The sequence below is a fragment of the Euprymna scolopes genome, chromosome 5 (genome assembly GCF_053919585.1).
Source record: "Euprymna scolopes isolate OS-2025 chromosome 5, ASM5391958v1, whole genome shotgun sequence".
Classification (NCBI taxonomy): Eukaryota; Metazoa; Mollusca; class Cephalopoda; order Sepiida; family Sepiolidae; genus Euprymna; species Euprymna scolopes.
This window is the reverse complement of record NC_136486.1, coordinates 42,551,311-42,578,287: the sequence shown is the minus strand read 5'-3', so window position 1 is coordinate 42,578,287 and position 26,977 is coordinate 42,551,311. Positions and strand designations below refer to the sequence as shown.

At 32.0% G+C, this 26,977-nt stretch overlaps 1 protein-coding gene across 11 annotated transcripts in view; it reads right to left on the bottom strand.

Annotated features, from left to right (window-relative positions):
- Positions 1–26,977, bottom strand: part of LOC145276793 (oxysterol-binding protein-related protein 11-like) — a 430,789-nt gene that overhangs the window by 90,860 nt on the left and 312,952 nt on the right. For all 11 annotated transcript variants that reach the window (XM_080128095.1, XM_080128098.1, XM_080128099.1 and 8 more), the window contains 4 exons: positions 26,416–26,495; positions 19,793–19,950; positions 17,526–17,640; positions 5,217–5,258 (listed from right to left, as the gene is read on the bottom strand). In XM_080128095.1, coding sequence (XP_079984221.1) covers positions 5,217–5,258; positions 17,526–17,640; positions 19,793–19,950; positions 26,416–26,495 — 395 coding nt within the window. The remainder of the gene's footprint in view (positions 1–5,216; positions 5,259–17,525; positions 17,641–19,792; positions 19,951–26,415; positions 26,496–26,977) is intronic.

The window sequence follows — 26,977 nt, the reverse complement described above, 5'->3', positions numbered from 1 at the left end:
TTCTAATATTTAAGGGATGGGGAGGAGAAGTCGCTTTTACTATAACCTTTTGAGTATTAAACTTCTTTTAACGAGTCTAATTTTATTATTGTCAATTGAGGATATGTAACTGCATACACTATTTTTTATGGCTTTTTCTTTTAATTTCACCTAATAATGATTCAACAAAGATATGTATGGAACTTACTTATTTTTTGGAGGGATTTTTAACACAAAAAAGATAAGGAAAATCGAAAAAATAAAAAAGGTATAATCAAGCACATTGATTTCTGTTAATTTTAACAATATTTATAAAAAAAAAAAAAAAAAAAAAATACTGCCTAAATATAAAAATTTAAATTACATACTATGCATCTAAAGCAAATTTAGATTTAAAACTCCAAAACTTCGTACTAACATTGTCCACATCGAGCCAGGGCATAACATTTAAAAGCATTGATTAGCAATCAGTTCTAAGTGACAATCTTTTGGAAATTAAAGGTTCAGTCATTATTGCAGTTGATGATAGCCAATAATCTTACTTTATAATTATAACTAATGTGTGTGCGTATATATTAGTGATGATGCCAATATTTTTCCTGATTTTGATACAATTATTGATTCTACTCTAAATTACAGATTCCGATTCTTTTTAAATTTCAAAATATAGTTTGTTTTTTTTTTTAATTTTTTTTTTTTTAGGGGGGAGGTCGAATTACTGTAAAAATCTATGTATTGTGTTCAACATATTTTTTGCAAACGTACACATAGACTTGTGGGGTGATCTATAGATTTTAGTTTTATTATATTTTAAAATCAATAATTATCATTTCACTATTAATACGAGCCATGGAAAATTAAGGTTTTAAATAAAAATAAAAAAGTAATTAAAAAGAATCATTTTTGGCATCGGAAAATAAGCACAAATTTTTCCAATTCCTATAGTCAAAAAATTCCAACATTTTTCATTCATGATTCCGATTAATCGTCCCAATACTATTATAAACTAATAGCTAGATTGGTTTGACTATCCCTACCCTTTCTCATAGTTTCACAATGCACCTGATAAACTCTAGCTCATTTTATCAGGATTTTACAAACACAACTTTGATTTAAGACAAATTTTAGTTAACAACGCAAAAATATTAAATTCTAAAATGAAAAAATACTTGAGACTATCTTTATTAAATGATCCAGTGGCTAGGTGTGTCAGAAATTTCGTGAAAATATTGAATAATTCCACCCTCTGTCTTTCCAAGCTTATAACTACTCGAAAAATGTAATTCAAGCCCTAATTTTTTTTTTCAATTAAAAAGGAGCAAGGTCCAAAGTTTCATTAAAAAAAGACAAAAAAAACAACAAAAAAAACAAACATGTTTTTTTTTTCAAAAAGGTTTTAAACTTTGGACTTTACAGGTAAATTTCTAAAAAACACTACTTTTTTTGTTTTAAATTTGAATATATTTATTGATCTTTTATCTTCAATTTGTGATATATAAAACTTTGGTGAGTAAATTAATTATTTACTTTTTAATAGACATTTCAAAATGGGGAGGGGGCGTGAATTAAAAAAAAAAAAACGTTTGTCTAAAATATCATATTCGGTTTATTGGAAAGAGCATAAAATTTCACATGGACCCTGAAAATATCGTAAAAATAGAATCAATAGAAAAATTTTGATAGATTTTTAAAGTTTAAAAATTGAAAAATACTGAACTCGCAACATTCAATTAATTTCATTACTGTTTTTTAAAAAATAAAAAAATAATATTTCTATTACTTTTTATACAACTTTAATAGTTTATTTTGGAAGTATAATCCATAAAGAAAATAAACAAACCACTTTTAAAAGAGAAATTACAAGTTTTTTATATTTTATTCGCAGTTTCATGTTAGGGGTGCCAAAAATTCCTACAAAAATTCTGATACATCTATCCAGTGGCCTACAATAAATAACATTTACATATGAAGCAGATGACAACATTTTAAAATGGTTAAAGTAAATACAATTTATCATGTAATGCTAATTTTAGTGTCCCAGAATTTAAATTGTACACATTCTTCTGGAACTGCGCCGGTTTGTTGTTTTGACACTTAACAGCTTCACATCTGGTGTTCTTGGGTATTTATTGAAATTACCTTCTTTTCTCCAGTTTTTGTCACCTGAAGATGATTCGAAAATGCTAGTCATACTTATGAAACATGCATTTGAGTTTGACACAAAAAAGATTAGAACAATTAAAAAAAGGTAAAAGCAATAGTAGAGATAATTATCCAATTAAATTACTGTGTTTGTTACAACTGGAAACTACAAATGTCCACAAGTAATTCATAAATGAATTACTCGAATAGAAAACAGAAATTTAAATACATAAACACATAACGTTTTATGGTAAACATTAAAGGTCACAGTCAGAATGTGAGAAAACTATAGGCATTAAAAATGGTTTTATGTTATTGTTATTAATTTATATTTTTATTATCTATATATTAATATGACAGCGTGTGTTACTTTGTGTGTCACGCTTACATGTTTTTTTTCTTTTGAGTGGCTGTCATTTAATAATTGTTGTGTCCTTCCATTTCTTTTAATAAATAATTTTGCCAAGAATTGTTCATAAGTTCTGGTTTCGTTTTCAATTATAGATGATGGCACTCAATTCATCTATTTTATATTTTTGAAATCATTACTTTATATTGTTAAATAGGGAAAAATAAATAACTCACCTCTTCTTTTTTGTTCTACACGCAACTGTATTAATATATAGACTTGCTTAGATAAATATTTTTACAGTTTTAACAAACGGGCAAGAATAATATGGTGTCTTCATTCATGCTGAACGCCCACAGAATGCCCAGCAGCAATATATTACATATGAAAGATGCCGCTGTGAAATTTCCACAGGTCCCACTAGTTAATAATTATTATTATTATAAATAATTGGAAATATTTTCAAATTTTCACGATTAGAGAATTTGCATTTTATTCACCCAAGTCTTTAAGAAGAATCGCTAAAAATTTTTGCTTTCATTTTGATACAAACATAACTACGATGAGGATCTGATATTTTCGTCAAAATTAGAAATATTTTACAATTTTCACCAGTTATGGGCAAATAGTTCCATTGTTTTATAGATGTCCTGGGAAAGGCAAAGGCTAAGGGAGTAAGCCCTGACAAAAATCTGGTTTGGAGTCCTAATAGGCGGATAATAAAATACTGCAACACCTTTCTGACAACTCCTGCAGCTGCACTGGTGCCAACTGTATTGGCTTGCCTTTCTGTCGGGATTTGTCTGCAACATTGAGAGGGAAACCCTAGTAACTGGGCAAACCTAGGTTTCCTTATAACCTACCCAGGCCTGCATCTGGAGAGGCAAATCCAGCTTCGGCCGTATATAGCCACAGCAGAAGCTGCAGTGCAGGAGACTAAATGCAGAATGTTATTGTCTCATGAGACAGAGGGTTGCCACCATCATCGTTATTAATAAATATACTTAAATGAGGAATCAAACATGATATCAGGTCAACAGCACAATGTCCTTTTCAAGCATTTTGTTTTTGTTTGATCATTTTTCTGTCACCATTTATCAAAGACTTGAATACAAGGGCTAATAAGCATTGGTTCGATAATGAATAATACTGTGAAAAAAATCGTAAAGAGGTGCAACAGACAAAATTTGATTATTTAAGAACAGCTTAACAGCTATTTGTTCACATTTGACTTTAAAATGCTTGACTTGTAGGCATGGCCCCTAATTTACAGTGAATGTTTTACAGGGGGTAAACTAGAGATTAGAGTTCAGTTGGGCAACTACCAGGAGAATACTGATAGAAAAGACAATTTTCACTAGCTATGGACAAATAGTTCCACTGCCTTGTGGATGCCTTGGGAAAAGCTAGGGTTAAGGGAGTAAGTCCTGACAAATATCTCGTTTTGAGATCAGATAGGCGAATAGTGAAGCACTGCAACACCTTTCTGACAACTCCTGGCGCTGACCGTATGGGCTTAGTTTTTTGCTGAACTTTGTCTGCAACATCGAGAGAGGAAACCTGGTAACTGGGCAAACCTAGGTCTCCTTATCATCCGGCCAGGCCTGCATCTTCAGACGCTGTAGTACAGACTAAATGCAGAATGCAATTGTCTCACAAGACAAAAGGTTGCGAATCACCATCATTAATAAATATTAAACGAGGAATCATTTAGAGTTAAAAATTAGAGTATTGTTTTTAGATAAACATGACATCAGGTCAAATTCAATGGCCATTTTATTTTGATTTAGCTTATCACATGTTTACAAATTTCAAGTATGCTTTTAATTTTAAATGCATCATACTAACTGGATTTTAAAATCAAAATAATTTGTTGTCCAGTAGTAAGCCCAAAACGCTTTTGTTTTTAAATAAATCATTTATTTACTTTAAAGAAATGAATGTGTAAACTTTCAACCATACAAGGTCCTTTTCAAGCATTTTTATTTTATTTTTGTTAATCATTTTTCTGCTAGATATATAAAAATCCCTCAAGGATGGAAGTTTGTTACGGTGTTGATCATGGACGGTATGATGTTCTGACTGTCATCTTGTGCCACATCTAGCTTACATGATATAATTAATGAAATAATATTGACGCTTAAAAGATATCGTTTGAAATTTGAGATATTAGAAATTTAGACCAAAATCAATGTTTACTTTCTTTAAAATTATTTACCTTAAAGAAATGAGTGAGAAAGTTTTCAATTATATAAGGTCCTCTTCAAGTGTTTTTTTTTTTTTTTAACATTTTTCCATCAAAAGATATAAAAATCTCTCTAGCATGGAAGTCTGTCAATGTGTTGATTGCAGATGGTTCGACTTTTTTTTCCTATTGTCACATATGGTATACAAATTATGTTAATTGGGTGTGGAGATATATCTGACTTTATTTTGACAGGTTTCAAAGAAACTGAAATTTTGTTTTCCTGTCCAATGCTATGATGTATTGCCTTAAGTTATGTTAAGTAATCTCTCCTTCATTTAACACCATTTCGTACAAGAAAACAATTTTTTTTTGTATTAAGTATAAAGGATATCATCTAAGATTAAAATCTAACATTTTAAGCACAAAAAAATAAATGCTGCTTGTTTAAAGGAAAAGGATATTTAATGTTAACATTAAAGTCCACGTGTATAGAATTGCAATCAAAAATAGAACGAGAGCAAACATACAAACATCAAATCAATTATAAATGCGACCTACCTTATCGATCCCATTGATATACTGACCAGAATGGGGAAGGTCCTGCAGAAAAAATATACACAAAACAAATTAAATAAACAAAGTCATAAACTTTCTTTTATATATATTAATGAGTCACCACTTATCAAAGATAAAGGCCACTCGAGTACAAGGGCTAATAAGTGTTGGTTCAATAATGAATCATACTATGAAAGAATTGGAAAGAGATGCAAACAGGCAAAATTTGATTAGTTAAGAGATAGCTTGACAGCTATTTGTTATCATTTGACTTGCAGACATGGCCCCTAATTTACAGCAGCCACTTATGTTAAAGTGGTAATGCACCTTGTTTGAGGTGAATGTAAGCAAAAAATAAATGAAAATAAAAACCGTCTAGAAGCAGTTGCATGATATTCTACAGATAGGAACTTCTTTGAAAGATACATTGTTCCTGTAGGTTGCATTTGGTTTCAGGTACATAAAGAAAGGAAAATTTTTTGCAGCGGTTGTAGCTGGAGGAGTTCTTTCTGTGTGTGTTTTACAGGAGGAAACTAGAGATTGGATAACACTACCAGGAGAATACTGATAGAGTAGACAAAGGCTAGCAACATTACTGTTGTGAGAAAGTGGCTGTAGGGAATAAAAGAGATCATGACCCACTAGATTGTGAAATCAATTTTGTATTTTGTAAAATCAAGAAATTAGTATTCTGAACGGCATCCTCCAATGTGCCAGCAGTACTTCATCTCAGGGTGTATATGATTCTTCTACAGGAATCATAAAGACAAAAATTAATCTACAACTTAATAATAGTGTTAACTCATAACGTCTATTTATAAGTTGTAGTTCCTGTGCTGTATGTTCAACTCCTAGGATTTTGGAGAGACATGCTCATTGTGATGTCTCCCATACATTACCCAGAGCAAAAGTATAGGAAGTGAGATGGTGGGGTAGGAAGATAGAAAGACTCGTCACGGTCGATGGTTAGTTTTCAAATAGTCAGCTTGTTGTGGTTGATAGGACAAGAGCGAAAGCGGTCAGTTTCTATTAATCAGACATGGTGGTGACTACGACAAAAAGATGAGACACAGGATTTCTGAAAGCATATAGAGCTTTAGCAGATAAGGAGATGAACAGATCAACAAACTGACAGATCTCAGCAGATAATATGTGAGAGTCCTTGATCACACACACACATACTCCAAGCATAAACAACGTATCAAGTTGTGTTTTCTTTTATGAGTTTGTGTTGTTTTATTTTATTTTTATACTTTATACTTGGCGATTGCCAAGATGAACAGAAAACCACAACACACAAATATTGGGGATGGCATGCTCATACATTGTAACCATATCTATTCTCAACCTACATCACCCATGGTATTTAGATTATATTTCATTTGGATCAAAAATGGTATCATTATCGTAGGGTTTGTGTACACATGTAACATACATAGAAAAAAAAAAAATCACGATGTACTACATTTTTTTAATATTTTTTTTTTTGAATTATAGAAAAAAAAACCTCTGATAATATGGGAATCAAGGTTTGGAACAGGAGTGCAGAGTTCATGGATTTCCAAGAAATGCCAGGTGTGCCTTGAAGGGTTTAAAAATAAATTTACCAAATTCATTTCAATTAATATTAGTTTACCCCCACCCCCATGAATGCTGCATATATCCTTGGACTCTATTCCAAAAATTTATTATAAATATACAAAATAATAAAAAAAAAAGTTATGTTGTCATGGGTTGGGCACAAAAGTTTCTCATTCAATTTCAGGCAACACAGCATCAAGTCTACTTCCTAATCTATATATCTATAAAAGTGAAAGTGTGTGTGTGTGTCTGTGTACATTTCCCTACACAATATCTCTCAATTTTCAGTCTACAGACTCGAAATTTGATATACAGAGTACTGAGATTTGGGAAAATCTTTGAAATCGATTTTCGGCCAGAAATTTGGCTGTTAAGGGGTCAAAGTTCAATGATTTGACTTTTGAGAACTCTACAAAACTCTTCCGCTAATTTTGGGTCTAAACACTTGAAAATTTAGATATAGGTTGCTTGGACATGGATATAACTTAAATTGATTTGAGTCCAAAACAATAAATGATAAGGGGTCATAATAGGGGTCAAAGTTAAAAAAAATTGACCGCTTTTTTTTTTTTTTTTGCTTAACACACACCTCCAAACACCCGGGCAACACCGGGCTGAAATGCTAGTCTACTATATTAATAAAGTTGTTTTCTTCTTTCTTTAGTCAGACATCATAGGATTATAAACACAGCCGTTACATCATATTCCAATATGGCCATGCTGATGAATGTTTCTGAAAATTATTAGTCTGTTTCATTGAATTTTATAATTTCCTACATTAAATTCAACCAAATTAAACAAGTTATACTTAGGAGTTAGGGGTATATTTCACCCAGTCAAAACAATCTAATACTCTCCCATGGGAATTCTAATGATTTCTAAATCAAAATAGTGTTCTCGGAATACTCCCACTCACTCCGTCTATCTTATCTTCTTTGTTCAATTCTATCTCACTGAATTCCCAGTAGAAATACTTGGTAGCCATTTTTTCTACATTATGTACCTTCATGAGTTCACTTATTAAGCTAAAAGTAAAATCTATTACTGAGGTATAATGAATGTGGATTACTAAATTTGGTAAGCAGACTTGAAATATAGTTGGATGTTATTGGGTTGGTGCAAAAATAATATTTATATATTATATATATATAGTTGAATGTCAAAAAACAGCATTTTTGCACCAACCTAATATTATACTCACTTACACCATGGATACTATTCAAAGAGGTATCAACCGCCACCAATATGTAAAATAGCAGTTTGTGTTTAATTAACCATTTCCCATAGGAATTGTGTTTTTGTATTTGACCTCTTCCCTAATTATCTTGAGGATTTACAGAATTAGAATTTAGATTTAAAAAAAAAAAAATCTTCTTTGATTTTTACAATCCCGAGTAATTGTGTTCTATCAGTGGAATTAAATTCACTAGCCTGAGAGATTTTTATTTGCTGTTAACTTCCCATTTTTCTATGACTTACTTTTAGTTTTTGCCATAGTGTGAAAAGTCTCACTCTATTTTTTATGTTTATTTCAAATAAAAATTATCAATTTTTTTTTTTTTTTTTTTTAACAATTGTCAAAATATAAAATACAATTTCACTAGTTTATGTATTGTGTTCAAGATTAAAAACTGAAACGGATAGCGAGAAAAAAAACAAACACTTTGTTCGCTGATAATTTTCTCCATTTTCTACAAGTCTCAGATATTGTGAGTGTTTAGTTTATATTGTGTAATGGTTTTTCTTCTATTTTTTGTATTTCTAAAGAATAGTTTTTTACTAGTTTTTCTGTATTATGTTCAAAATTCAAATGGCTACTGAGAAAAGGATGTTTTTTTTTCTAATGAATGTAAATGTCATTTGAAAATAGAATTTCAAATCACAAAAATACTGTGAGAAAGTTAAGTTTTTGGCATAATTACGAATTAAACAAGATCTTATTTTTTCAATTCTGTATACATATATATGAGTAAACATGTAATGAAAACTTCAGACAAAATGTAAAATTAGTTTATGGAAATATAGATAAGCAAAGTAACATGTTAGTAAAAATAAAGGTACAAGCAAATCATTAAAACTGTACCAAATTATTTCAGTCAATGGGTTTGACCATATTTATTTAGGGATGAATATAGTTGAGTCCACTGACCAAAATATCTTGGACCAGCTTTAATGATGTGTTTGTGTCTTTATTTCAACAACTACGTTGCCTTGCTTATCTGTATTTCCATAAGCTAATTTTACGTACATATATATGCATGTGTCTGTACTAAGAATACTCTGGATAAGAATAACAATAAATTCATATTTAACCATATTTTATGACTAAGCAATGCTGGGTTGCATGCTAATCTTTAATATAAATCTCACCTGTCTGTTTAAATGTATCTATGTATGTTTTTATGTCTGCCTAAAACTTTCGACAAAGGTGACAGATTTTCATGAGATCGGTATTGTTTTGAAGCTCGACCCTTCGGACGAAAAATTGGCTAAAAACATTAATTCATTCACCTTTAACTTTTCTACAGGGAGGGGTCGCTTTTTTTTGCAGATATTTTCAAAAGTCATTCCCTCTTTTCGATTGACTAGCCTTAATTTAAACCTTCGCCACTTCCGGTTTGGCGATGAGTGCAACAACAAAGACGCCATTTTTTTTTTTTTTTTTTCACATTATTTTCCTCCTTCACGGTATGGGTTTGAGCCTGCCTGCCTACTACAACTTTTTTTTCCCCCCTTCAAACACACCTCGAAACACCCAGGCTAGTATTAAATAAAAGATGAGAAATAAAAGTTATAATTTTATTATATCATCAGAACAATAAGGAAAAGTTAAGAGAAATTTAAGGAAAAACCTCTTTAGGCCATGGCAATTTCCTTAACTTCTAATTACTCTGATGATATAATATGATAATGTACAAGATTTGGCCAAGATATATTTTTTTTTTTTTTACTATTATGGTTATGGGTTAATGCATAAATATCTGATACACTTAGGTCTAATTTGCAATTGTCTTTATAACATAATGAGTTTTTAATTAGATTAAGATGCTTCGTAAATTTCTTTACTCTAATTCCTATTTTTCATCGGTTCACTTATAGGTTTATTATATTCATTAGTAACCACTGTTTTCAATTTCGTTTTTTCAAACCACTAAATTTGATAAATGTATGATTTTCATATTCTGAAGTAGCTTTATCATAATCTAGCATATTTCTATTAACGAAAAATGTGATAAACTACCGAAAATGAAGGAAAACAAAAATCACTGGGATACACTGTTTCAGCCATAATCAGCTATTTTTGTTTAGATTAGTTAGTCATATGCAATGTTGTCACATGGTGGCAGCACAAATTGATTTATGCCTATTTTTTTTGGATAAGATTGTAATTCCGGATCGATCCTGGACTAATCAAATTGCCAAATTCCATTCAGGAACTGGATAACTTTCAGATTACAATCTGATTGTTATCCACAGTGATCTCACTCAAAGACAGAATTTTCATTGAATTTTCTTCACAACCAAAGCGAAAAAAGCTGTCCAGACAAGATTTGCAGTGATCCGATAAACCGAAATATCTTGATGAAGTAGAAGCATTGCAGGACAGTACAAAATATGATAGATCTCAAAAAATAAGAACAAGACATTACAAAAACTGCTAAATTGTGCAACTGGTAAAACCAAACAGGAAAACCATTAAAAAAAAATTTTTTTTTTTGGACTTAAGGAGTCGGATAAAAAAATTCTGACTCTGACTCCCAGTACTTTTAGAAATCTGACTCCGACTCCAGCTAAAACCTCCGACTCCCTCCGACTCCGCAACCCTGCACATAACACTGAAATTAACAGGAAACACTAGTCATACACAAAAGGATGGTTTATAACGAGTAAAATTTTTTGTTTGAATGGATAAATAATGCATACAGAAATATTTCGGCAAACTGAAATGCAAAATATTCATTTCAACTTTTTATGAGAAATTTCATCATGAAATTTGAAAACCAATCAGAATAAGCATTAATCTCATTTATTGTCAGGGTATGAAATAAACTGATCCATTCATTTTTTTTTGTTATTTTTCTTGTTACCTAAAAAAAAAAAAAAAAAAAGAGACTTCAACATGAGTATTGAATTATTAAACATTTTTTGTTTTTAAGATTTTTCTTACCTCAACTAGTAAGTAAATCAATCTTTTTACCAGTTTTATGTGTTAAAATGATAATTCTATTTGGATTTCTTTTAATTACTCTATTTGAAAAAAAAAAGTTTTTTTAAAAAATAAAGTAAACAATTTGACTTGATCGCTCATAAGTTAGAATCAAGCAGCAGCAGCTGTCTGCTGTTTATTTTTAAATTGATGACAGTTTTGTAAACTATGTTTATAGGGTTACTTTAAAAAACAAACTTTTTTGCTTCAAATTAATGTAGTTTATATATATATTTTATAAAATAGTGCTTCTTTCAAGAAATACTGGTTTTTAAATATACTCAACCTTTAAATTTTAATTGTAGTGATATATGACTTTATAGCCACCCATTTAAAAAATCAAATAAGATTCTATTTTTTAAAGTGATTACATATGAATACCCTATAAATTTTGGTGAAAAAATAAAAACTAAGTGAGAATTTGGATAAGGGGGATCAGTTTTGCAAATAAATTTAATGTAAAATGATCCCCTCCACATTTCATAACCATTCTTGTCTTTTAGAGTAGCTAGCACTCCAAATTCTGTTGATATTTTCCGAACTTAAAACAGTATATAAAAAATTACCTATCACTAAATCTAGGTTTGAGTGACAAGCCACTCCCTAAAAATATGTATCCTTGAACATATCTTACCATTAATCCTAAATCTGAGTGACAAGCCTTCCCTCAATACCCCCCTCCTTATCCTTACCACTAACCCCAGTCCATATGGCACACCTTCCACAATAAAATCTTTCCTTAACACTACCACTAACTTTAAGTCTGAATGGCAAACCCCTGCCATACAAACTCTCTTAAAACTACACATAATTGTCTAAAAATCAGGACTTATATCTATCATGTATTGTGGCATGTATATGCCATAGATGAAATCATAGTGTTCTCTATAGGCTTCGGTCCATTGTTGGTCCGATTCCTCTGAAGACATCACATGACTTGAACATTGCAGAATACATGGGGTGGGTTGTCATTACTTTCCCCAGCGCAGTGGCATGACTCACCTATTTGTACCTACCTATTGTCCTCAGACCATTCGCATAGCTGTAGTCGAATAATGTAACTCTTAATACCATAGAACCGTTGATCTGCTAGAGATTCATCCTCCTCCATGGTCATCCAACATCCTGTTACTGACATCATTAGAGTTACCTTCTCCTAGACGCATGTCTTAACTAAGACTAGGGGTGCAGCTCTCCCAGTGAATTAATGCATCTCCAGATACCAACCTAGAAATTTCTTATGACTGGGCACAGTACATACAGCACCTAGCCTTCCCAAATTGTCACCCATCTGGTACTGGCCAGACTCATCATTGCTCAACTTTGGTGATCTGGCAGGAACCCATGTGTCAATGTGATTGTGCTGTATATACCGTATAGGACATATATCCTAGAAAAATAATTGCCCTAAAATGCTGGAATAGCTCAGAAATTGTAGCTTATTTTACATTAAATTTATATGTAAAATTAATTCACCACTCAAAAAAGGTTTTGTTTTATTTTTCTTTCTGCCAAGTTTTCAGGATGTTCACACATAATTACCCCTAGCCCTACCACTAACCTGAAGTACAAATGGCAAACCTCTCCCTTCCTACAAAGACCCTCTTAGAACCACACATAATTAAAAAACAAAAGGAAAAATGTAACCTCCCTTCTAACAAAAAACAAAACACATTCTATGCTTGAGAATCTTTTTCGAACCAATACAAAATTTAAAATTCACAAGGGTAGATTTTTCTCATTCCATCAGCCATGACAGATTAAAAGGGTTCATTAGTTCAGTTTTTATTTTTATTACTATTTAAAAAAAAAACAAAAAACTTACTTATTCCAAACAAGGTATCTTGCCACTTGGACGTAAGGGAGGGCTACTATTTGGGATCATATCTACAGGAGCACTATGTAGGGATTTGAGAGCCAGATGGCTGTTCACATTGCATTTATATTTCTGCATGTTGGTACGGTTAAGGAAGCAGGTGACTAGAAGGAAATTCCAAAGTCTAGGAGTTTGAGGCAAGAAACTACAAGAGTAGAAGGCTTTCTGCATTTAGGGACCTCCACAGTGAAGGGGTGGGATTTTACTGCTTGCCGAGTTAATCACGGGTATTGTGTAGAGGGAGCATGAGCGTGATGCTTCTATTCAGTCTCAAGAGACAATGGGCACCCCTGTAAGGTTAGTTGCAAATGTAATTGTGAGGCAAGGGTTACACAATTCAAAACCCTAACCCTCCCCTGCTTGAGTCCAGTGGCAAGGAGAAGTTCTAGATGATTGGAAACAACACCGAGATAAGCAGAAAGCACATACAGCACCTGGAATTCCCAAATGGTCATCCATTTTAATACTGACCAGACTCAACGTGGCTTAATTTTTGTGATCTAACGGGAACCGGTGTGTCAAGGTGATCATGCCCGTCAGAGCACATTCCATTAAAATACTTGTAAAACAGACACAGGGATGCAACATTGTGATGATAGAATGGGTTGGAGCTTAGTTAATAGTACGGGACCTATTAGGTTAGTGACTCTTTTTTGGACCCTGTCTAAGAGGGAGAGACTAGTGGCAGATGCACCTGTCCAGATGTGGTAACAATATTTCATACATTGGTGAATGATGGCATTGTAGAGATACAGGATATTTTCAGGTGAGAGTAATTTTCTAGCACAATAGAGAGTATAAGTTATTCTTAGTTATCATCTGCCGTAAAGATTGAACCTTTACCTTCCAGAAGACCGTCACTTAGAAGTGATTATTAATTGACACTTAATCATTGCACTACAAAGTCCATAAAGATTTGCAAGTTTGAAAATATGCACCTGAAGAAGATTGTAAGTTATACTGACTGAAATGTTATGAAAATAATTAAAATGCGAATAAATTATTAATCTTCATTAAAAAAAATTCTGGTAGAAAAAATATTGATCTTTGAAATTGTTGAAATGCTAAGCACTAGAAGATAAAAGTAATTATTCAAAAGAAAATATTGATAATTTATAGATCTGCTATTAGGTAATTTGGAAGTCAGTTTTTAAATTTGTATTATTTATTGCTAACTTGAAAGATGGTTAGAATATAGACATTTTGAAGATTAAATAATTTCACTGAATTTGTTTACATTGTTCCCATTTACTTGGCTCCCCATAAGAGCAGAGATTAGACAAAAAAATGGTTTTTAATGTGGTAAAAATCCAGCTCTCACTCTAACAAAAAGAAAGTACTCTGGATACAAATTTCCTCAGTCTAGAAGGATTTTTTATCACTGATTGAGAACAGAACAGAAATACTTTGATTGTAGTTGGAAGAGTGAGAAAATTTGAACTACCAGGTAATAATTTATAGCTGAAATCTGTGTACTTTAGACTTATTAACTAGAATAGAATGAAAAGCAAACAGAAAAGGGGAGATAACTTTTACTCCTTTCAATTTCTTAATGTAAAAAACAAACAAAAAACTACAATAAATCATAGCAACATTTTTATCATTTGAGGCTTAAATCGGTAAAGAATGAGAAAAAGATAAAATCATAACACTATTATAAACATAGCCCATATTCTCCCATACATGTTAGTTTCAAGGCTTCCAAAACAGTTCCTTTATGAGGTGAGATAGTCAAAGGAAAAAAAATGCAGGTGGACAGTGGAAACGGTTCAAGGACAGTCTAAAAGTCTCCCTCAAACAGTTCAGTTTGTATTTTAACCCATGGGAAAAAAACTAACAGATATTTCTAGTATGCCGCAAGCCACAAAGAGGCTACAACTGCTGAATCTGCAGGCAATGAAGACAAAATATACCATTAAACAAGACAGACCAGTCAGCACAATCATCCCACAGGTGTCCAGCATGCAGGAAATACTTCAGAGCTCTCTGGAACCCACAAAATAATTACATAATCATGGCCATCTTCGCAAGCGATGTTGCAACATCTGGGCTGATGCAACACCACTCACCTCCCTTTTGGGATTAGGTACAAAAAAAGAATTTCTAATTTGTCACATCATCACCATGTTATATCTTTGTATTTGTTTTAAAAGTACTTCTGATGATTTACTGCACTTGTCCCCCTGTAAATAATCCCACACAAGATGCATTTCTCTTTTTGCAATTTTGGGATTTTGTCACAAAACTAATTTTTTAATTTTTTTTTTTTTAATGAAATTGGTTCTTTACAAAATTCAACAACTTATCATAAAGTTAAATTACTTTTGAGTAGCAGAACCCATGGAAATTCTATGGTAGTCAAATATTTTTAAAGCACATTATAAATAAAATGGCTAAAAAAAAATAAAACAAATAATGAATTCAATTTTTTTTTTTTTTTTAGTAAATTCTTTTTTAACCATTTAAAGCTAAAAAGAATTAGAAAATTCAACACACATTTTTTTTCTTCTGAATAATTACTTTTAATATAAATTATGAAGGAAGAGATGTCAATTCACTCGTACATTTTTTTAATCTTAAAAAGAATTTATATTTAAAAAAACAAAAACAAAAAAACTTAATCTCCTCTCAACATAACTTTTTTTGCAAATTATAAAATAAAATAGCCAATTTGAAACCGTAAACAGACAGCCATGTTTTTGTTGCTTTTAAAATATTTTGGAGAGGAAATGGTTTTAATGTTTTTTTAACTGGTAAAGAGCGACTATAAAGGGAAGTGTGATTTCGTTTCTCATTAATTTGTGATGATGGTTTTTATGTCGGACATTGGACAAGTAAATTAACAATTAGATTTTAAAGTTATATGCTTTACAATCATCTGCCTGTTTAAATTTTTTGGTTTGAATTTCAAATCAAACTGCTTAACCCATTTCCAGTTTGTTCTATCAAGTGTGATCACAAACACCTCCAGCTATAAAATCAGCTTTTTCTCTAATGAGGGTTCACACAAGAAATTTCTAATTAAAAAAATCAATACAAATAATGTTGCTATTATAAACTACCCACAGATACTGGTGTTGCGGATCCAAACACATACCAAATATTTCCATTCTTACATCACTTACACAATACGAAAGTATTATTTCAATTATTCAGACTACTGTTCTCATTTTAGATGTTATTCTCAAAATGCTTTCGCTAATGTAATGTAATCTCAGACCTCATTCAAGCATGTCTTGTTGAACTCTAGAATTCTGTACTAAAACATTTATTTAACCTACAAGAGCAGATTGTTCTTGTTCCATCAGCCATGACAGGGTAGAAGTCTTAAGAATTTGTTAAGATTTTATTCTTAGTCTCACTTTTAGTGAGTATTGAACCTTCAGCCTCCAAAAGACCTAAAACTGATAATTACTTAACAACTGGATTAAATAAAGAGGTCACATCGAAATTCCATATAGATTTCAGAGTTGACTTAATTATTTGACACACATAGGCCATGAAAATGACAGATAATAATCATCAATCTTTATCTAAAAAAATTCTGAAACATAACATCTAAGAACATGACTATTTTTGCATTTTCATGAAAATTCATTATGCAACCAAATATCAGTCAGAAGATTTCATCTTTAAAACTACATGCATGATATTGCAATACCATGGAACATTAGGAAATGATTCATTAAAAAAAGGAAAAATTATTGGAAGTACAAAGAGTCATGACCTAGGACAATTAGAGGATTAGTGATTTGCAAAAGAATGGATAGGTGTTCACAAATTAATATACTGAGTAGTTAGGTTTTTTTCCCTTTGTAGTTGAGTTTGTGGCAAATCAAGCAAAGCTTTAGAAGACCCAAGACGAACTGACTTCAACCGAACGACATATGACATCGACAGGCAAATTATCTAAATTGGATCTTAGTCACATACATAGATACATTGAAATGTAACAAAGATGTAGACATTAGTATTTGAAGGTCATTTTCTGCGATCGTAACATACACAGGATCAAAATTTAAGTGATCTACACACCATGTGTCTTAGTTTTTTCTTGAGTTTGTATTTTTTTTTTTTTTTTTTTAATTTTTTACACTTGTAAACCAGTGCTTGCATCTGCAGCAATCACCAAGACGACAGCCTGAATGGAAACACCAAGATAAAGATGAACAGAAAGCCACAGCATACAAGCGAAGGGGTTAGTCATTGTCAAGAGGGATACATATGGTTTTACATATCAACCAACATGTTAAAGATTCTGGATGCCATCTGAAGGATGTGTTGATTGACAAACGTGGTTAGAGAAAATCTGAAGAAATCTTAACCTGAAAATTTATGTTTTAACACCAGAATTCTATTTCTCCCCATGAATAAAGAAGTACTGTGCCCTTCTCAGAACAATACTGGATTTATTTTATATTTATAGTTACTGAAGCTTCCATTTCTTTGTCAATATCCTTTTAGTGCTGGAAATAAATTATGCGTGTCTGTTGATATTTTACTTTTCCAAAAATAATTTCAAATTTTAATTTTGTAAATAAAAGTTTGTTTCATTTTTTTTTTTTTTTTTTTTAAATACTAACGTAGTCTTCTTTTGCAATGGAACAAAGCAGAGAAAGAGAAGGGGGTGAAGAACCACAATACTTACTCCTATTTTATCTTTCAAGTTGTTGGCATATTCACCAGCCTGGTACAAGTACTCCTTAACTTCTTTAAAAGGATCCACAGCAACTGATTGAGCCACAGGAACTTTATATTGTGATCTGGAAACAAACAACAGCACTTGTTAATATAAATAATTATAGATCTTTACATCGTTTTACTTTAACGATATTTATCTTTTTTATATATACCAATGAGTCCCTACTTATCAAGTCCAAAAGCCACTGGAGGACAAGAGTTACTGAGATCCTCAGTTGAATGACCAAACTACTACGAGAAGATTGAAAATTTGAAAGTAGCAGATAAAAATCCAATCATTTTTAATAAATAATTCAAATGCTCAAAATCATACGAGTGGAATCAAAAATTGTCAGAAAAGATATCTTTCTATGGCAATTCACGTTTAAACAATTTTTTTTAATTAACTTTTGTAAACTATGTTATAATTTGGAACAATTTTATTTAATATAATTCAATTAAACTTAAAAATATGTCAAAAATTCCTCAACTTTTTTTTAAAGCATGTTTTTTCCTTTTAACCTACTAATTAACCCACATGGCATTATATAAAAAAAAACTTTCCAAATCTGTCATTGCTTTAATCAAAAGATGCATACTTTTCCAGGAATTACATGTATATTACAATTCTGTTTTGGAATATTTTTTTAGATAAGAATTGATAGTTTGTATTATTCAGACTACTATTCACATTTGGATGCCTATTTTTTCAATATTTAGGTTAATGTAACCTCTGACCTCCAGGTTTGACAAATATTCCTAAGTTCACAAGCATCCACCTGAAGAAAGTAGGTTACATCATCTGGAACATGAAAATAACAACTAAGATGAGAATAGTTGTTTGAATAATGTAAATAATACATTTCAATACATTTTTTTTCCTTTGTAAAACAAAATGTTTCAGAGTTTGGTAGGTACAGCTTATAGTCAATAAAAACAATTTTATTTGAGTAAAACTTTCAAACAAACGTAAATCAGAAAATTAATGTTCATATTTTACAATAATTGAACAAAACAATTTAGAAATTAGAAAGCTAGGTCATGTTTTTCTTTTTTTGTCTTGAGAAAATAAATTATTTACCTAAAAGACTGAACAAGCTTTAAAAAAGTCTTTATCAGGTTCTCACATTCTTTTCTTTCTGTAAATTATATTTCAATTCTGAGACATAAAATCCATTTATGCAAGTGCTTATCACAGTTGGTTGAAATGTGTGTCACACGTGGCCATGTAGTATGGGTTAATAAGAAAAATATTGACACTTTGAAAACATAGTTTCATTGGAGCAATTACACCAAATAACAATGGGTTTTATTTTTTCTATGAAAATAAATTGTTTATTTGAAAGAATGAACAAGCTTTTGACTTATAAATTCTTTAATTTTTAAGCCCAGTCACTTTTACTATTCAAAAATTTTTATATATATATATATATATATTAGTATGGGCCAAAACAACTGTTTGCTCTAATTAACAAGAAAGGATTTTTCGATAAATTCATGAGTTTTGTTCCTATATTAAAAGCAGTAAAAAAATAAATTAATTATAACTAGCCCTGCACAATTAAGCTATCAATAAAATTTTGTATTAAAAAAATATTTGAAATGGAAATTCATATTTGAACTCATATATATATATATATATATATATATATACATACGTATTAAGGGTGTTTCTAGTGTTGTTTTTTAATGTATCAAACTTTGAGAACCATTATTGTTTAAAAACCAATTACAATGTAGATTCTCTAACAAATAAACATATCCATTTTGTTGGCTTTGTAAACATTCTCAAATTCAAACTTTCAAACGAGGCAAATCACATGACACATATCCATTTATATTTTATAAATAAATATCCACTTAACTTATATTCTAATTTTCAGCAGATAACAGTCCTTTTTTAAGGAAAATAGACATTTTATATATATCATTATCATCCCAAAACAAAATGATGTATTTAATTTGTAATCATAAGTTTTTATTCATTATTTTTTTTATGAAGCATGTCTGACACATGTTTCACTGAATATCAGAAGACCATTCCTCAAAGTTTTTTTTTTTATATATGGAATCAAAAAGGATATGAGGAAGAGAAAAAGAAATAGAGATATGTAAAGTTACACACACTACACACTATATCTGTCTATCTATCTCTATATATAGATATAGGATTTCAAAATATTATCTAAAAAAAAAAAAAGAAAAAAAAAAATGAACTGAAAATGATAAACTGACCTCATAGTTACTATAGTCTGTAATGATTCTGTAGAATTGGCAAGTCTTCTGCTGTTGGTCGTTAAGTCGACAGTAGAATTTCTTATCGACGGCGCAGGGTCATTGCTGATTGCTGAAGAGACAAGATCGCCATGCCTCGTTTGTATGGCCGATGCATTCTGCGATGGACAACAAAGACATCCACATAACATCAAGAAACACAGAGAGGAGAACAAAATGCTTATATAAACAAATATTTCAAATGTTTTTTTTTGTTTTTGTTTTTTACATTCTAGCCATTTTATCAAGGGTAAAGCTTAACCACCATCAAGCTGCAACAACCCACGCACTGTCTTTTGAGGCAGCTAAGCAACTTAATATGTATGCATACATGCAGAATTAAATTGCGGCTTCAATATTTATGTAATTTGTGTTCATGTGTGATATATATATTTCAGTTAAGTGCTTTCGTATATATATACTTTTTCCCCCATATATCAATAACACGGATCTGAAAGGATTAACCCAGACATTATTGACTAGATTAAGTTAATCCGAGTATTGTTGATGAAATTAAAAGAAGGAAAAAAGAAAAAGAAAAAGAAATCAAGTTGTTTCGTGCCAGATATGTGTACATATTTATGAGGGTCATTCCAAAAGTAATACATCTTATTTTTTTGAATAGAAAAAAAAAAAAAAAAAAAAAAATGAAGAACTACAAAGACATTAAAACAAGTGAGCTTTTGTGCTCCAGATTCTGTTTTTCTACATGGTCACCTCAATTGTCAATGCCCCAGTGATGGGATGGTGGTTGTGCATGGGCATCTGGAGCATGCTTTGCCACTCACATCTGTCGTCAGTCTGAAATCGACAAACCCATCTTCGAATTGTGTTGATATCAACTGCACTGGCTTTGTAAAAGCTCAGGTGCACACGGATATATATGCGCGCGTGTATATGGATATATGTGCGCACATATGAGTGTGTGTGTTTGGATATATGTGCGCGCATGAGTGTGTGTGTGTGTGTGGATATATGTGCACGCATGAGTGTGTGTGTGTGTGTGTGTGTGTGGGATATATGTGCACGCATGAGTGTGTGTGGATATATGTGTGTATGTGGATTTATGTGCATGCATATTAGTGTATGTGTGTGTATATATATATGTGTGGATTATGTGCACGCATACGAGTGTGTGTGTGTGTGGATATATGTGCGCGCATATATGTGTGCGCATACGAGTGTGTGGATATATGTGTGCGCATACGAGTGTGTGGATATATGTGTGCGCATACGAGTGTGTGGATATATGTGTGCGCATACGAGTGTGTGGATATATGTGTGCGCATACGAGTGTGTGGATATATGTGTGCGCATACGAGTGTGTGGATATATGTGTGCGCATACGAGTGTGTGGATATATGTGTGCGCATACGAGTGTGTGGATATATGTGTGCGCATACGAGTGTGTGGATATATGTGTGCGCATACGAGTGTGTGGATATATGTGTGCGCATACGAGTGTGTGGATATATGTGTGCGCATACGAGTGTGTGGATATATGTGTGCGCATACGAGTGTGTGGATATATGTGTGCGCATACGAGTGTGTGGATATATGTGTGCGCATACGAGTGTGTGGATATATGTGTGCGCATACGAGTGTGTGGATATATGTGTGCGCATACGAGTGTGTGGATATATGTGTGCGCATACGAGTGTGTGGATATATGTGTGCGCATACGAGTGTGTGGATATATGTGTGCGCATACGAGTGTGTGGATATATGTGTGCGCATACGAGTGTGTGGATATATGTGTGCGCATACGAGTGTGTGGATATATGTGTGCGCATACGAGTGTGTGGATATATGTGTGCGCATACGAGTGTGTGGATATATGTGTGCGCATACGAGTGTGTGGATATATGTGTGCGCATACGAGTGTGTGGATATATGTGTGCGCATACGAGTGTGTGGATATATGTGTGCGCATACGAGTGTGTGGATATATGTGTGCGCATACGAGTGTGTGGATATATGTGTGCGCATACGAGTGTGTGGATATATGTGTGCGCATACGAGTGTGTGGATATATGTGTGCGCATACGAGTGTGTGGATATATGTGTGCGCATACGAGTGTGTGGATATATGTGTGCGCATACGAGTGTGTGGATATATGTGTGCGCATACGAGTGTGTGGATATATGTGTGCGCATACGAGTGTGTGGATATATGTGTGCGCATACGAGTGTGTGGATATATGTGTGCGCATACGAGTGTGTGGATATATGTGTGCGCATACGAGTGTGTGGATATATGTGTGCGCATACGAGTGTGTGGATATATGTGTGCGCATACGAGTGTGTGGATATATGTGTGCGCATATGAGTGCGTGTGTGTGTGTGGATATATGTGCATGCATGATTGTGTGTGTGTGTGTGTGGATATATGTGCGTGTATATATGCGTGTGGATTTATGTGTACACGTGTGTGTGTGGATTTATGTGCGCGCATGTGTGTGTGTGTGGATTTATGTGCGCGCATGTGTGTGGATTTAAGTGTGCGCATATGTGTGTGTGGATTTATGTGCGTGCATATATGTGTGTGTGGATTTATGTGCGCGCATATATGTGTGTGTGTGGATTTATGTATGCGCATATGTGTGTATAGATTTATGTGTGCATGTGTGTGTACATTTATGTTCGTGCATGTGTGTATATTTATGTGCATGTGTGTGTGTGGATATATGCGTGTGTGTGTCAACGTGATTATGCTGTATAGCTTTGCAAATGTAATAAATGATTAACAACATAGACAGAAAACCTGGGTGTACAAAGTTTGAACCCAGTTTTTTTTTCCACAGAAACATTTTCATCAAACCCACACTTGACCTTATGTCTAACCTTCTGAATAGGAGCTAAAATTACAGATATTTTTTTCAGTATTTACTTTAACGGTACTTTTGTATCATATGTTACTGTGCTGAAATAACAACATCCAGAAACCCATTCTTAACATAGGGAAGGGGAGTGTGTTTTGTAACTATCCTGTACTTTCACCTAACAATCTAATGAACAAAAATATCATAAAAATTGAATTTAACTTGAAAATACTATTTAAAAAAATAGAGCGGTAACAGATGCATAAACACTACTTCAACCATGCTCAATATGTCAGTAAATTTTAGTACTGATATATAGTAAGTAAGCTACACAGAAGCACATTTTATTTATAGGTAAAATCATTAGGCAAACATTTTTTACAAGCGAGTCACTACTTATGAAGGCTTGAGTGACACTCGAGGATAAGGGTTAATGAATGTATGGTGGTCACTTGGACAACATCGTAGTGATCGTTAGTGGTGGAAATTGGGTCTAATTTGATTATTTAAGGGGTCAACTTAACAAGAACTTGAAATCAACCATATTGTAGTCAGTCAGAAAGCAAGCCATCAGAATAGAATGTGTACAGTTCTAAGAAAGAAACTTTGTTCATGGAGTCTGTGTTTAGATTTAGGCACAGATAGAGTGGGGGATATTTGAGCTTGCTGAACAAATCAAAAATTAATAGCTCATTGATGAGAGTTAATCTATTAAATTTTTTTTTTTTTAAACAATATTGAATGAAGTTAAAAAAAAAAAAATCAATTTTTAAAAGTTTTCTAGCACTTCTTTGTTAAAATTAGCATTCATTATAGACTACTGGTTTTTTTTTTTGGAAGAAGTGTACTAATTTGTTGTGATTGTCATTTACTAGTTGAAAAAAATTAAACTGGCATAAAAATAAAATTTTTGGTCAAACTTAAGGGGATCAGTTTTTTATTTTTTAAGTTTTTGTGGTATTTATTTAAAAAAGCTTTTTTACTATAAAAAAAACTTAACTAAATCGCAAAAAGTTTTAGTCTGAGGCGCCCCTACAGAGAAATGCCAATGGACTGCCGAGGCATTTTTTGTAGGCCAGAGTGTTTTTTCTTTTTATATTCAACTTATATTTTAAAAATATTTTCCCTAAGAAAACATTTTTTTTTACAAAGATAAAAAAAAGAAAAACATGCCAGTCTGCCTAAATTAAAATCAATTGCTTCTTGTTTATGACATAAGAATCCCAGAAAACTACTGTAAATTACTAAATCTGATTTTAATTTTATTTTATGCATATTTGTCATCATATTAAAAAAACAATTTTTTTTTTTTTTTTAACTTAAATTTTGTCAAACCTTAATTAAAAAAAATAGTTATTTACAAGCCTCTTCATGAGGACAGAGTCAGACACAAGGTCGGTTTTAAATGTGGGGAAAAGCCACTTTTCTTAAAAGTGGTACACTAGATTAGGAAAAAAAAAAAATAGCCTCAGTCTTTAAGAATTTTTATTTCATGCAGTATTGATTATAATTTTTTTTTAAGTTACAATATCAACAAATTTGTGCATATAAAATTTTGATTCCAATGTAATTACTTATGTTCCTATATACTATTTTTTATAAATATCTTTTTAGGTACTTGGATTAAATCTGCCATCTACTCACCGGAATGTAACAGTTACTTCTGTTGCTTAAAGATTATTTCATGGTTCTTGCCCCATCGCAATGCTTAAATACCGCCCTGTGCTGCAGGTGAACAGACCAAACCTGCAACGATGCATATTCACACTGATGTTTGCTCAAATATGTACCAGCGATCTCCTTTTACATTGTGTTCTGCAGTCCTGGACATGCTGCCTCATAATTGTGTGAATGAACATGTATCACTGTCACATTTTCAGAGTTCTGTATTGTCTAACTATCATGATGCTCCTAAGTTTTATGCATTCCCTAATTAGCTAGGTAGTCTGTCTATTGCTAATAGTTTTATGATCATGGCTTGGAGAGAAAAAAAAAAAAAGGGAAAAAAATATTTCCCAGAAATAAACTTTCGACTGAAAGTTCTAACACTAAATTTGTTTTGTTTATTGCAATAATATCACAAGAAATTTTTATAACAGGTCCAGTTCACCCGAGCCGAAACTGCTGAATAGTAAATCATCGCCAACTAGTCATACCTAATTTAGTCGCACCTAAATAGTAAAACTCTTCTATTTTGTAGACAGATATTTAGCAAATTTGTTCAAATGCTTCTCTTCTTAGCCGTTTTATTAGGGAGGAAAAACTGAATTCTCAGCAAGTTATGTTCTATTTTTAAACTGTAACACGCAGATGCATCATCATCCAGGCAAATCTATTTCTTCTTTCTCTTCGGTCATATTTCAAAAAAATGTTTGCATCAAAATTACTAAAATGTTAATATTTATTGATATATAAATTCAAAAGATTTCATTTTGTGTTTACAGAGTTATGAATGAAATGTTTATTTAAAAAATTTCTTTCAATATTCAAGTAGCGAACTTGATGAAGCCAGCAGGTGTATACATAATATTTTTTATAAATAGATATTAATTATCTTAACCTACATAATGCTTATGCAATCACGTGTAGAAAGTAATAATTACTACCAGTTGAAGGAAGTTCAAACCCAGTCACAAAGTTTCCTTTGACCCCATAGTCTGGTATTAACCTCCAAGCCACCAACAATTATTATAGGAAAGAGAATTAACATACATATATATATATATATATATATATTTGACTCACAACGACAGGCAAGGTTTCGGTGTATGAAATTTTCTCAGAGCCACTATGCTATTCAACCACTGAAGATATAGTTCGGAGAAATTTGCATTGAAATACTTATATCTAAGATTGTGGGGAAAAATAGTTGAATCATTCTACTAATCCAGAAAGTACCCAATTCCTGATGCAATCCTCTACACGGATGAGAGTCAAATATGTCTTAAGATGGAGTACTCCTGCTACATCTGATAAGGTTTCATTGGTTGTTTTGTTTTTGGCATATTAACCCATTTCAAGTTATTCAATGCTAAATCCAGTAATTTTAATAAAAGGTTTTATGATTCATGTTCTTTATATCTTCTTCAAATATTTATTCATGGTGTTTAGTTTATTTGACCGTTTTGCAGTATATCAACCCTTTTCAGGTCCAGTCACTTTAATAGAAGTTTTTATGTTCCAAGTACTTTATATTTTCAAATATATATTCAGGGAGTTCAATTTGGTTGATTTGTACAATAAAATTTCTTTTTGTTTTTTTGGCTTTGCAGAACATGATTGAACCATATTTTTCATTTCAACTTGCCGACACATTTTTGTACACGTTATCCATACAAAGATTTTACTTGCTATAAACAGTGCACTATTCCTGTGAATTTTAGTACTTTGCAACCAGTAATTTAAGAGTTTACTGGTTAAATATTTTGACCATCCGTGACATCACAACTATGGTAGGTTCATCAATAAGAGCGTTTTCTTTTTTTCTTTTTCACCTCTTTTTCCTCTGCCGCATTACGAGTTTGAGCTTGCTTACTACTCCTATTTTTTTCTTTCTTTTTGCTCAACCAACACCCTTACACACACCTCCACTTTCTTTTCCACCTTCGCGTCATGGGTTTGAGCCTGCCTGCCTACTACAACTATATTTTTTTGCTCAACACATACCTTCAAACACCTGGGCAATGCCGGGCACCCAGGCTAGTTAAAAAAAAAAAAAAGAAAAAAAAGAAAAAGGAAAAAAAAAAGAAAAAAAAGTCTCACTTGGACTAAATTTGCTGTGTGGTATTCGGCTGTAGCTCGTAATTTGTCAACCCAATGCTGACGTCCTCGTGCATCCACAGCTGCAAAAGAGAAATACAAATTTAAATGACTAAAATAAAAGCCATAAAAAAAAAAAAACGTGAAATTAAATATTGCTATAAAACATGTTTCTACATAAATACTTTTTTTTTTCTTTTTTTTTTTTTTTTTTAAATAATAAGGAGAGGTTCTATTATTTGTCAACATCATTTACCCATTTACATTTTTCAACATTTGAATTTTTACAAATTTACCAGAAATACAGCTTGCTTATCTTTAGGAATTTTTAAAAAACTTAATTATAAATATAAAAACGATTTTCAGTGATTGATGCCAAACATCCATCTTACATATATGAGAGGTGTCACAAGAATAATGCCTTCTATTTTTTTTCTTCTACCTGAATAAATCAGAGGGGATTGCAAATTGCATTGTTATGATGATTGAACTTATGTATTCATAACTTGAAACTTTCATCTCTTTGTCAAAGATATTGAAAGTGCGGGAATTAAGAACACAACCC